Here is a 14,911-nt window from a genome sequence, read left to right on the forward strand (position 1 = left end):
TGTAAAAATAAAGATGTTACTTTTTAAATCAAAAACTTTATCTTTAAGTTTTATACTTGAAAATTTGCGACTGTAAAGAGCAAATCATTAAGTAAATTGTTAAGTGTTGACCTACTTATGTTATTACATTAGTTTATAAACCTTAATTTCCTTGAAAAAAGTTTAATGTGAAATATTTAATCACAGACTAAAAAGAGGTTTTTAGGTATGTTCACATTTTTATTGTCTAAATAGAGGCAATGTTATTAATCTACATTTTATTGAAAATGACTGTAAAATTAACCATAATTACGTAATATTACGCAACAATGTCTTATTTATATGCAGATTTATTATTTCCAAAACAAATTTTATAAATTATTTTGGCATGAAAATAGACTAAAGTGGTTTAAGGCATTATATAATAGTGCAATATTTATGTTTAAACTTTTACTTTAAAACTAGTTCGTTCCTTGAAAAAGTATAACTACTGTTTAGATTTTGTTTATAAAATAAAGCTTTCGTATAAAAAACTTCAGTTAAATATTAGTCAAATACTTTGCCATTTAGCTTAGGATTTGCTAAAAATAAAAAAAAAGTATTAAAAATTAAACATATAGTTATTTAAGTGTTATTACTAATAGTTATTAAAGTATTTTATTAAAAAATAGTTGAAGTTTGGTATAAAATAAGAAGATTGTTTAAAAAACAATATTTTGGAAAAGTTTAGTAAAATACATTAGTAAATTTTGTAAAACTTATTTATTTGTTCTTTTACTATGTTATTGTAACTTTTTTGTAATTATTAGCAATCTTTAACTTTGTAAAAGACTCTCATTAATAAAGTTTATTACAATAAAAACATAAATTAAAATTATAAAGGCTAGCTATTATACTTTATATGGAAATAATTGAATTCTTAAAGTTGTGTAGTATTTTAAGTAAGTATTTAAATTAAATAACAAAAAAAAGTTCATACTCAAAACAAGTTACAACAAAACTTTGTAACACATTCCATTAGTTACTATTGAGTTTCAGTTTATTTACACTGTTTTTGTATTTTTAAATATACAAATAAATAATATTTTTTCAGATTGCAAGCATTGTGAGTTATGTGGATACCATTTCGCTATGAACACCAAACTGAAACCGCTGTCAAAAGTTTGTTTTGTTTTTTATATATTAATTAACAAAAACTTTACTGGTGTGAACTTAAAAGCTATACGATTAAGTTAGTATTGTCATTTGTCTAGGGATGGAAAGTTTAGGGTTACATGACTATTCAAATTCGGACAACTCAAATTCCGACAATTCAAATTCTTAAAAAAATATTAAAAGGACTATATCTCAATAAGTAATATAAATTTGAAAAAAATAAAAAATACATATGTAGATCTTAATAATATCTGAAGCCACTTTTTTTTATTTTTTCAAAATCTAAAATACTTTTCAAGATATTTTAAAATTACTAAAAATAACTATGTTTTTTACTTTATATAAACCATATCTCAAAAAATATTAAATGTTTTGCAAAAAGAAAAAAATGGCCTGTAGATATTAATATGATTTACATATGCATTTTTTATTTAAGTCAAACACACATTACTTTTTTATTTTTAGTTGTTTTAATTTTTTATTAAGAATTTGAATTGTCGGAATTTGAATTGTCCGAATTTGAATAGTCGTGCACCCAAAGTTTAGTTAGCTTGGAGAGTAAAATATAAGGTTTGGTAAGGATTTAGGTTAGAGAACAAGTTTAAGCTAGTAATTCTAAATTATATATATGTTTAAGATAGGAGGTTAGGAGCAAAGTTAATTTTTTTTAAAATATTTATAAATAGGGTAAAGTAAAACGGAAATTATAGCTTAAAATTAGGTTACTTAATATGAGCTTAAAATGGGTTCCTATGCACTCCTAATCGTCCCCTTAGTTTTGGAACTACTTATAATAGTTAAGTAATTTTGGTTTAATTTTAGAACTAACTGTCTAAAAGGTTATGCGTTCAAAATACTGAGTTTTATTTATTCTCTTAACAATTTGTATCACCGTGTAGCTTAATAAGCTACTTTTTTTTTTTTTAATTTCCATCATTAAATGTAATTACAACTTTATTCAGTCTTGATACAAATACCAACGGTAAAGAACATTGGTGTCAAACTCAGTCAGTATAAAAATAATTCAGTATTAACCGTGTCCGCTTATATTTGTTTTCAGTTGGTATCTTACCGCTTAGTTGGTAATGTCTATAAACCTCTTAAATTTAAATTTTACAAATAAGTAAATTAGTGTAATAACATAATTTTAATTTTTCTATTGTTACAGTTACTTAAATCTTTAATCTACTATGACGTAATACAGTGGGAGAAGCTGTCAATGTCAACTTCTGAAAGGAGGAAGATAATTTGCAGTGTTTTGTTCCACCTAGTGGCAATAACCTGTGTTGTGTGGAGTCTCTATGTGTTGATTGAGAGAACCGCTAGTGAACTGACGCAAAGTTAGTTTGTTTCGTCATAATATGTAATATAGAATATTAACAATTGTGTTTAGGATAGCTGACTGTTAAGGAACAAAAACAATATATAATGCATGTGACTCCGTTTAGAGTAAGATTAAATACTTGGGCGCGATATTTACTATCAAGGGGTAATCTTTAGTGATGAGACGAATGTTATATGTGTAATTAACTTTGAAAAGACTGTAATAAATGTGGCGTATGATTATTTTTTAAGTTTCTGTCAAGTGGGAAAATATGTTTGGAAAAACCTGATTTAGTTATCTTATTAAAATACATTGAAATTGTAGTTTCAAGTATTTTAATCTTTTTAATATCTTAAGCGAAATATAAATTTAGGTTAGGAAAATATTTAAAAGTTTAAAAATTTTTACTCTTTTTTTTTTGCGATTTAATAATTACGTCTTATGTCTCGAAGTAGTTAAAAGTTTAATTACTAAACAAGTATAACAGTTGAAAACAACTCTGTTTGTGAAATAAAATGTTCACATAATCTTGACAACTTGAGTTTTATTAAAATCAAATGTCATGTTTAATTTATAACATTTTATTTAGTAAACAATTTAACTTCACAACACTAATTGGACTTAATTAATATGTAAACAAAATTTCAACATTGTTTTTTAAGATTAACTTGTTTATATTGATTAATATTGAGTTCATTTTGTCTTATGTCACGACATAACAAGGAGTTTAATTGCGAAACAAATGTTGACAATTAAAAATAACTGTTTTAGTAAATCAAGTTTTATGTTAAAGTAATGTACAATCATTTATCTATTATTCGATTATAACCTCTTGTTTAGTAAACAAGTTAATTTATCAAAATTTGTTAAACTTGGTAAACAAAATATTAAAATTTTTCTTAACATTTACTTTTTTTTATGTTTTGATATAAAACTTCATTTAAATATTATTTGACAATTATTAAAAGTTGATCAAATTGTTTTGTCAATGTATGCCTGCAAGTATTGGTAAAACATAGGTTACTTTAAGTTTTATTTCTGTTTACTTTCAAAAACTCTCCTCTTTTATCAAAAAATGTATTGGCTTGTTTTATAAGTAATATAGTTTTACTAGTAAATTTAAATTTGTCTTTAAACATAGCATGTACATTAAAAATTCCGTACTGTCTAATATAATAGATTTATGCTATTACCTTCACTAATTGTAATATGTTTACATTGAATACTGTTTTAATTTTTGTTTAGTTTATATTATAGCAAACAAATAAAGTTTTTTATATCTATCTTAGGATATAAAGTAAAAATATTTCATAACTACCTATGTTTTCAGATTTTGTTATTGATTAGTTTTATAACGATTGGTATTTTGGTTTATGTAACTTGTTTTTGCAATTTCTACTAATTAATTGTGGATACTTTAGTTTTGATTGTCCTTTGTGTTTAGTAGAATTATCAATTTTGGTTTATTTGCTTTTCATTTGAAGTAGTATTTTTAATTGTTTACTCAGTTTTATTAAGTTTTTTTTTCAATTTCTATTCAAATTATTGCTATACTTGCTATACTATAATTAAATATTAAATTAAATGAAAATTCTCAATTTAAATGTTACCAATAATGAATTAAAGTTTTTAAAAATACTTAATATAAAAAAATCTAAATCGAAAAATGCTATCGTGCAAAAAACACAAAGTTTACGGAACTTTGTAGAAATCGGAGAAAGTTTTAACCAATTTGTTCCGCTAACTATGACATCATAATCACTTTTCGTCACTTTTATTTCCTTTTTGAAAACAAACTTAATTTTTATTGAAAGATTTGATATATTTTTTGTTTTTGTTATGTACAAAACGATTTGAAAAATATTTTGACTATTCAGGATTTTTTTTTCGTATACATGCATAATCTTAAGTTTTTGCCCAGGCAAAATTACAGGCGAAATTTTAAGAAATTTTTAATCACTTGTATTTTTTTATTTTCATTAAAAAAAAACTTGAAAGATTCGATATTTATTTTGTTTATGTTGGGTATAAAACGATTTAAAAATAGTGGTTTAGATATTTAGATAACCTTTTTCATATACTACATGCATATTTTTCACTATCGCCCAGGCGAAATTTCTGTGAATTTATAAGGAATATTTCTCATGCATAAACTTTTACATATACTTGAATTTTGGCAAGAACTAATATAATTTCAAACAATTTAACATGATGTAACTTTTCCTTGTGGTGTAAATTTATATATTTCATTATGATATAACTCAAACATTTTGCAATTTTTCTATATCTATTCTTATGAATAAACTTTCACTTACATTTGAATTATGATAATTTCGAATATTTATGATATATATTTTTTCAATTTACTTATTATATTTTATTATATTTCATTTTTGTTACAATTTTTTATGATTGCTGCAAATTTCATTTTATATATAATTGCAGAAACTGATAATTGCAGCAGTTAAAAGTTGTTTTATGAACTTATTGTTGTTACAACCAACTAAATTTACAGCTTAAAAGTATTGTTGGTATACACCTAGTTGTAGTTTTACTATAAATTTTTACAGATTAGAAAGTAATTAAACTTTAGGTTGACCTCATAGTGCTTTTTAAACTTCAAAATAATTTTATTGTCTTACACTTGAACCACGACTTTATGCACATGAACTGATTGAAACCAAATTGTTTTTTGTTTATTTTTGTGGTTTAATAAAAAGCTTTTCAAAATTATATTTAATTAAATCGAATTTTATTTGTACTCTTAAAAAACTGTACTTTGTTCTAAAGTCTTGATTACTTTTTTTTAATTTGAAGGTTTATATATTTAGCAAATAATTTTTATTTATTTACTTTGTATCTGAGTAAAATAAATTTTAGAATTCTCTAACTTTAAAAAATTTTGTTTTACATAATACTTTTCCTGGATAAAATGTTCTTTTCTAAAAATATATTTTATGGTTCCTAATCACTGTTCATATTTGTTGTTGAAAAATTCTAATGAAAATAATGAAATCATATTGACAAATATTACATTTAAATCAGTTTCTTAAATAGCAAATTTTTATGTTATATTATTGATAGATCTTACTAAAAATATGATTTGTATAGTTCTTTGAAATTTTTATTTATTAATTCTTTATCTGAAAATATAACATACCAGTCAGTTCCATGTATTACTTATTATTTTATATATAAATTGATTAATACTACTAAAGGTATATTTTATATACTTTTTTTTAATTATAAAAATATTTTATTTGTGACTAAAACTATAACAGTTATTTAAATGATTTTTTGTAAAATGGTTTTCGTTTTTCTAGATGTAGAATCTGTTTAAAAGTAGAAGAAAAAATATTATTTAGTTGTTAAAAAAAGAATATTAAAAAATAGATTATGTTAGTAGTAAAACAAAGCATCATTAAATTAATAATAAATTAACAAAAAATCTGAACATTTAGTTTTAAATAGAGCCTGAGTGAAGCTTTAAAGCATAATAATTATTACTTACTTAATAGCATACTTATATAGTTATTTGAAGTTAGTTTATACGAATAAGTTTAATTGAAAATATTTATTGTTACAGAACCGCAAATTCAATTACTTTTCAAAGTTTGATAAACATCATTATCTAATAACAAACTTTTATGCTTCTTAAGCAAATATTAAAACGTGTTATCTTTTGTTTAACTAAGGATATATTGTACAACATTTACCACTTAAAATGGGGCAAACAAAACATAAATTATTATCTGGGTTAAACATTGTGTTTCAAGTTTTTAAGTCTTTTAAAAAAGTTAGGCATACAAATAGTTAAACATTTTTTTAAACTGAATCACTACAAATAAAGTTTATTGAAATTAAGTTTATGCATTCTTATAATAAACAGTTTGATATTAGTTTTATTGAAAAATATATAAATTGAAAATTTCAAAAAAAAACTTTAGAAAAAACAAAGTTTAAAAAACTAAACTATACAAAAACTGAATAGCACTTATAATTTTGTGTAGTGTAATTTTTTTTTTTTTCAATTTTTGAAATTAAATTAAATTTCTATTTATTTTCAAAGTTGTTATTTTGTTACGAAACTTGTGAAGTATGTTGAAGTAATAAAAATGTTTCCTGTCATGTACAAATATTTATCACAGTTGTATAAAAAATTTATTACAATTTCCCAGAAACTCCATTTAATAATAAAAATATCTCAGAGTTAAACGAAAATTCGTGGTGTTTCATAACGAAATTGTTTCTTTGATGAAAATAATGCATTTTATTTTTATTAAAATACTTTGGTATCAATTTTGTTGATATTAACATGTATTTTCATAGAGAAAAAATTGACTCGTTTTATATATTTTATTTCTAGTTTATTATAAAAATTACTTTATTTTGATGATGTTTTATTTTTTTAACTAATTAGTTATTAACGAGTTTTGTTTCACAAACTCTTCACTGATATTAACAATTCTAAACAATTTTTTTGGTTTTAATTATACTTATTTTCACATATTCAACTTTGCAAAGTTTTAACATAAAACATTTAGTAACTGCTGATTTAAAAAATTATTTTTTAACTTAAAAATAAATCTAAATTAAACGCTTGGTTATTTCAACAAGTTGTTCAAAAAGTTTTCCTAGTTTAAAACTTCTTTGCTGTGTTTAAATGTCACGTTCGCAAAAAAGCTCTCAATAATTAACGGTTCATTAACCACGAAAATGACTCATTGAACAAACTCAGCTGTCTTTAGAAAATGCAATAAAATTTGATATTTTTATTGAGTAAAGTGTACAGTTTCAATTCAGTTTTGTTCAAGTTTCGTATTTAAATGGTGTGTTAAAAGTTTAGAGAAACAGTTTTATTGGCAATAAAATATTTATGACTCTAATCAAAATAAGGCTTTAAATGTTGTACTTATTAGCTATTTTGTTTAAGTTTAAATTTATAAAAGTATTGATAACGACATAATATATCATCACCTTTATTATCTATTTTTAATTTTGTTATTTTTCTTTAAGATTGATTCAAATGGTCTATAAGTGCTTTAAATTGTCAATTTGTAGAATTATAACCCAATAAAAGATTTTTTTTACAAAACTTATTGTACTTATAACTATGTTTATTTATCTATTCATTTAATACATAAGTTTATGAATTTATGTATAACAATTTTTTATTCAATTCATCTAATAGCAAAAACATTTCTAGTGAAAACTTACTATAATATCGTATAATTATTCAATTATTCCTATTTTTTGTGTATATAATTAAAATTATAACATCTTAAGTGTTTCTATGATTTTAACTGCTTAAAAAAAGACTAAACTCTTTTTAATCATTAAAATAAATGAAAAAACATTTTGTTTATTTTTTTAATAATTTTGAAATTTGTTTCGTAAAACTTTTAATATAATCTGTTAAATTTGGTAGGTAAAATTGAAATGAGTTTTTTTTAACATAAAACAGAAATTTAGTATAGGAGTATTTTTTGTTCAAGAAAAATGTTTCGACAATATCATTTGTAAGTTTTTTTTGTTATTTGAAAAGATTAATTTACATAATAAATATTTCATAAACAAACTTTTGGATAAAACTTGATTAGAGTTGATAAAAATTAATTATTTAATGTAATACTGATGTTCTATAAAAATATACCTTTTTAAACTTAAATCAACTTGTAAGTTATGATAAATCTAAAATTTATTTTACATTAGCATTAGTTAAAACCAATATTTAAAAAACTTGATCGACATTTTCAGAACAAAACCATTATTTTTGCGCTAGATTTAGTGTAAAAAGTTTATAAAAATCTCAATTTCGTACTTAATCTACCGTGAACGTTAAGTATAATTGAAAAAAAAAAAGCTAAATTGTATTTCCATCTATGCATTAAAATAACACACCTAAAATAATTGCAGAAAAATTGTTTTTATTCGGTAAATTAACTTTTTCAATAAGAATACAACTTCGCTTATTTATAGGTAATTTTAAGCATACAAAACAATTGTCCGTGAAATATAGTTTTTATTGTTAAAAAATGGCTGTTTGATAAATTCTATTAGAACTGTATTTAACTTTATTAACCCAAATTACTCATGATTAAGTTAAAAATTACACATGTGTAACGGGTATAAGATATAAATAATATAGTTATCTTAAATACTCTTTAAGCGACATTATACCTCAATGGGGCGTCATTTATGTACTTAGCTACAATGTACATTTGTATATTCGCTGATTTTTTTGCTAGCTACAGCTTTAATGTTTTTTAATTTTCTATTTTAGTTGTTGTATTATATAATATTTGATTGATAAATTTGTTGAGTATTGTTTTAATTATTAAAAAATACAAACAAAACGACACACTTTAAACTTGTTTACTATAAACACTCTCACAATAGGGAATTTAAAATGGTTAAATGTTGTTTGTGCAATTTGAACATAAGTATTAATTGAACTGCGTTCGTTTCGTTTATTATTAAATAAAGTTAAAAACAAGCATTCTCACAACAGGGAATTTAAAATGATAATTTTTGATAATATATAATTATTTTTTTTATAATACTACCTTGATTTGTTATTTATAACAAACACTCTCACAACAGGGAATTTAAAGTGGCCGTTTTGGACGAAACTGGTCGTTGTGGCGATTGGATTTGCAGGAGGTCTCGTGTTCATGTATGTTCAGTGCAAAGTTAGTTTTTAACAAAATAAGAAATACAATCAAATTGGTGTATACTATAATGTATGTTTTATATTATGTGAATGCCTATTTTGCATACTATTTTAATGTAAAGTTAGTTCAGTTTTTAGTTATTTTTCAAAAAATACATATATTATTATACTTTATATAATTTTCATTGCACTTTTAAAATAAGGTTTTTAATTATTTCTTATTTAGTACATAATATTTTATATACTTTCTTTTTTACTGCATTTTTATAAAACTATAGTACGGCTTTTAACAGCTGTTCGAGATAAAGCATTACATTATGTTTATAGTTATATTTAAATTGGTAACCTTTATTAAATAACTTTTATGTCAGAAAATGTACAAGTTATTTTTTTATATATGATGTATGTATGTATATATATATATAAAATGATTGAGTTATTTAACTTAATAAATTAGATTCATCACACTGAGCCCACCTTGAGGGCTTTATTATTAAAAAGGTTTATTTAAAGATGCAAAACTCAAAGGACTCGAGTTTCGTGACTATTCACTCATCAGCTTCAAAACAAGTTTAAAATAAAGCACAAAACAAAATCACTAATAAAACTTAAAAATTTTTTGCATAAATAGATTATGACGTAATTTTGAAACTATCAAAAATCATGCAAAACGGCTTGTGCAAAAATTAATTTACCAATCGACAATAAACTAGCAAAAATTCATATAACTTCAGTGAGTAACTATATATTAGGACAGATAATTGAAAGAGATAAAGATAAAATTAAGATGCAAATTGAAATTTAGGTTATTTTAAGATGAAATTAAAACTTGTTAAACTTTAAAAGCGACTTTTTTATATGTCTACAAGACGATACAAACTCGCTTCTTTTGTTTAGGCATCTCTTGTCTTTCAGTGCATATACAACGGCTGGTGCTTCTTTGAGACACAGCCTACATATTGGGCTATTGCCGTCGGCTATAGGCTGTGCTCTTTTTATAACTTCCCAGGATATTTCGAAGTCAATGCCGCTGCGCTTTAAGCCACAAACATACTTCGAAAGTTCAGTGTAATTTTCATATATGCCGCCTTTAAAAGATTTTTTATGATTGGCATACCTGAATCTAAACTCAGTCGAGCACAAGCCGACATAGAACCTCGTCTCAACGCCAGAGTTAACTGTGATTTTGTTTTGTACTTAATTTTAAACTTGTTTTGAAGCTGATGAGTGAATAGTCACGAAACTCGAGTCCTTTGAGTTTTGCATCTTTAAATAAACCTTTTTATATATATATATTCAAATTTATTTCAAATAGCGATTTTAAAAATTCTGGAACATATGTTTCACAAAGCTTTAATTTTTCATAAAGCTTTGATCATTAGCCAGTTAAATTCAAAATAAAAAGCACTGTACTAGACAAAGATACAAAAGTTATGCAAAAAAACAAAAAACAGTATGACGTAATATTGTACATTACAAATATTCAGTACAAAAATCGATCTACCTTCTAACTAATTAAACAACTAAAATTAACGAAAACAACAGTTAATTGACTATAAAATGCTTCAAAATTTGTTGTGTTTTAAGAGAAGCTTTTTTATAAAAAAAAATATGAGAAGCTCATAAAAAAGCTTCTCTTAAAACACAACAAATTTTGAAGCATTTTATAGTCAATTAACTGTTGTTTTCGTTAATTTTAGTTGTTTAATTAGTTAGAAGGTAGATCGATTTTTGTACTGAATATTTGTAATGTACAATATTACGTCATACTGTTTTTTGTTTTTTTGCATAACTTTTGTATCTTTGTTTAGTACAGTGCTTTTTATTTTGAATTTAACTGGCTGATGATCAAAGTTTTATGAAAAATTAAAGCTTTGTAAAACATATGTTCCAGAATTTTTAAAATCGCCATTTGAATAAATTATTTAAAAGCCCTTCAAGTGGGCTCAGTTGAAAGTGTTTAAGTTTAAAAATTAACCTTATTTTATATATATATATACATATATACATGTATATATGATGGAAAAATGTAAATACAGTTTATTTATTATCTTTTATTTGTAATACTAACAAGTAAACGATTTTGTTTTTATCAGATATACGTACAATTATGGAGAAGATTGAAAGCTTTCAACCGAATTATTTACGTTCAACATCAACCTAAAGATCTGTGTTAGTCTTTGTTATGTGTTTATTTTAATGCTTGTTCTTTGTAAGCAAAACCTAATAGTTTAATAAATAATGAGTTTTATCTTTTAGTAGTAGTCATGTGACTTTCTTTTAAATTATGGGTTCAAAGTACTGCAAATAGCACAATGAGATTTGAAGAATTTAAATTTTGCAATCATTAGTAAACTTACCTTGTTATTATCAACTCTAAATTTTCAGTAAATGAGGAAGCAGCAGAAAGGTGGATTCCCAAGACTGATAGACACGTGACAAGCGTGAGACAAAATGGTCGAAACGAAGTTGGCGTCGTTCAAGTTGAAATCAACCAGGGATGATGAAAATATTGTTGACCATATAAAGAAAAAATGGGTGTAATTGAGTGGAACTAAAAATGCGTGTTCAAGAAAAAAAAGATTTCAGTAGACTGTATTTTTCAATTGGTAATATTTCCCATTGTTTTATTTCAAACTATTTAATTATATTTTTTTTAAATTTCCTGACGTATAAATACAGACTTATTTGGTTTTGGTAAGTTTTGAATGAAAACAATCAATAATAATATAAGATAAGAAAAAAATAGTGGATTTACCTGATCTGAAACATTGTTTTCTAATTATGAGAAATAAAACAAATACTTCAATAAACTGTAATTTACAACTTTTAAGTTTCCCAAAAACTTATATTTTTCAGTTTTTTTTTTAAATTTGGTATTGTTTCTGAACATTCAAAAAATCACATTTATGTTTTTAGTTAAGGTAAGTTTAAAAAATCACTAGTTTCTAAAATGTTAAGATAATAATATATAAAAGATACGAGTTTATCATCAAAATAAAAAGGCTTTTTGAATCCAAACTTATTTTTTAGATAAGGTATAACAAAGCGTTGTTTTAAAAAAATAAAATTTCAATCAATTTAAAATTAAATAACCAGTTTTGAAATATGACAAGTTTATATTTTTCTGTGTAGAATTACGAAAACAATATCTGCCAGTTTTTTTTTTTAATAAATAAAAGACTGTAACTTAAAAAGTACCTTTTTTAAAACTACATTTTATTTTCTAACAGTCTGATTATCATTGCTGCTTTTTTTTGCAATCTTAGATTTTGACTTGAATCTGTTCAGTTTAAGTTCGAACAAATTTGTATATGTGTCAATTAAAATACTTGAACATTTTGTCTTTTAACCAAAACCTAACTAACTTTCTTGATTTAAATCAAGCTAAAAGAATATGATTTCGTTTCTCAATAGTTTGCAATAGAACATTACTTCTGTTTAACAAAAATAAATTTTACTTTTCAAAATTTAGTCTTATTAAAATTAATTTTTAACAATAAAACTTTTATTGATCAGTTTTTATAATTAGTCTGTGTTTAATGTTGCCGTAAAGTGTTGTATTGTATACATATTATTTCAAGTTATAAAAGTTCTTTTTAGTGTTTATACTTGTTCACAATTTTAATTGTTAACTTATAAAAAATAAACTTTGTTTTACCTAGTTTGTAACAGTTTCGAACAATATAACATGTAATTTTAGTTTACAACAAATATGAAGTGTTTCATATGGCAATATTTATAGTAAAAAATTACCTCTATAAAAACTTTTTTTGTGGTACTATGTTTCGCTGTCTTTCCATTAAACTATTTGATAACATAATGAAGTTATTTTTTTTTTTTTATTTGACATTATTACATAGCTAATTATTTGCTATAACTTTTGTAATAATTTTATATTTTCGTACACTATTAGTTTGGTTTATCGTAACATAGAAATATATATGAAGCTAATCATATATTTTTTCTGGTTTTTTAAAGGTCATTTAAAATTTCCAAAAAAATAAAAAAATACATTATGTACTATCGCATTTTTACAATAAAATATCCTTATCGTTTCAAAAACACTGCACATTAATAATGAAACCCTTAAAACACAAACCGATCATTTTAAACTCTTTCAAGTACTTTATGACTAATAACATAGCTTTAACTGTAGAGTTCAAAACAAATAAATAAGACACAGTAATCTATCCACAAGGGAGTAGGATAATAAATAATTTATTACTTTTGAGAAAAACAATTACTAAGTTTCACCGCAGAGCGGATTTTAAAATTGTAAATCTGTAGTAAAATAACAATGTAAAGTATGAAAAATAAATAAAAACTGGTTTCAATTAAGCCTTTTACAAAAAAAAAACGAATTATATTGATGCTTAACAACCTTTAATTTAAAAACTATTAAATAATTGGGAATATTTTGCTTAAAATATATAAACCATTTAACCATACTAACATGTGCACTTTATGTAACCTAGAAAAACTCCATATAACCCTAGCAGACAAAAAAAACCTTAAACAAGAGAAACGAACTGATAACCTAATGCCCACATTACTTAAATGAATATTTATGAACTATATCTCACATAGGATAAGATACTAGATTATTTGTGCATGCATTATAATAGTATTCCCATTTTTAGATTTAAATTGTTATACGTAATTATTTTCTAAGTTAGTTTTTTTGTCAATTGTATTTTATTAAGATATTAATTAAGTTGTGCATGCTTTAAAACATACTCATTTCCAGTTTTAAATTATTTATATTTTTTCATTTAAACTATTATAATTTTATTGAGTTAGATTATTAGTAAATTATAATCTCTTTGATTATTTCTCAACTAAATATTTTTTTAATTTAACATCTTAAACCTAACCCTCATTCTATTTTTTGTTTTACAAATATTTTTCACAAAAAACCATTTTATTCTATGGCATCATAATATAACTGTGTTAACAACAACGATGATTTCATATACATTTTATTCTAGTGTTTACCGCCTGGTTTTACTTAAAACATTATTAAATAATTATAGGAACAATGTGCTTAACAATGTTAATTTACAACTTTACAATTTCTAACTCTGTAAAGGTTTTGTTTTTTTAAATCCATTAGATATCAATACCCCGATGTATAACATGGTTTAATTGTGTTTGTTTATGGACTATAATTTGATAATTTTTAAGTTAAAGGTTGTTTAGCATCAATATAATTCTTAAATAATTTTTTTTATAAAAAAAACTTAATTCAAACCAATTTTTAATGATTCGTCATACTTTACATTATTATTTTACTACAGATTTACAACTGAAAATCCGCTCTGCGGTGAAACTTAGTAATTATTTTTTCGCAAAAGTAATAAATTATTAATAACAAAGCAATCATTTTTGTTACAAAATCAAGTTTGACACTTAAAATAAAATGTGATAACACTTTAAAAACTATTTAATAAAAGACGTGCAAATAAGTATAAGTGTTATAAGTTTTTTTCAAATATAATATTATTAATATCGGTTTTTTTTATTCACTTATAGTATTTAATAACAGTTTCTGAGTGCAACTTTGTGACTAAACTTATAAAGTTTTAAGATTCTTGGGTAAAGTGCAAATAGGTAGTTAAGAAATGAAAATTCTTTGAATGACCTGTAATTGTCCTTAAACAATTTGAAATATCAATTTGTTTTAAAAGTTTTCTCTAAAAAAATGAATGATTTGTTATTCGAACAGTTTAATTATAAGTTTTAGTAGTTTAAAAATATTTAATAACCAAATAAAAGTA

At 23.2% G+C, this 14,911-nt stretch overlaps 1 protein-coding gene across 1 annotated transcript in view; it reads left to right on the top strand.

Annotated features, from left to right (window-relative positions):
* Nucleotides 1-12,709, top strand: part of LOC145841765 (E3 ubiquitin-protein ligase MARCHF1-like) — a 30,257-nt gene extending 17,548 nt beyond the window's left edge. The window contains exons 5-9 of the mRNA XM_082949119.1: nucleotides 1,073-1,140; nucleotides 2,339-2,474; nucleotides 9,062-9,150; nucleotides 11,228-11,303; nucleotides 11,520-12,709. Coding sequence (XP_082805245.1) covers nucleotides 1,073-1,140; nucleotides 2,339-2,474; nucleotides 9,062-9,150; nucleotides 11,228-11,303; nucleotides 11,520-11,635 — 485 coding nt within the window. The 3' untranslated portion in view covers nucleotides 11,636-12,709. The remainder of the gene's footprint in view (nucleotides 1-1,072; nucleotides 1,141-2,338; nucleotides 2,475-9,061; nucleotides 9,151-11,227; nucleotides 11,304-11,519) is intronic.
* The last annotated feature ends 2,202 nt before the right edge of the window (nucleotides 12,710-14,911 follow it).

Source organism: Thalia democratica, chromosome 7, assembly GCF_965202585.1.
Source record: "Thalia democratica chromosome 7, ktThaDemo2.hap1.1, whole genome shotgun sequence".
Lineage (NCBI taxonomy): Eukaryota > Metazoa > Chordata > Thaliacea > Salpida > Salpidae > Thalia > Thalia democratica.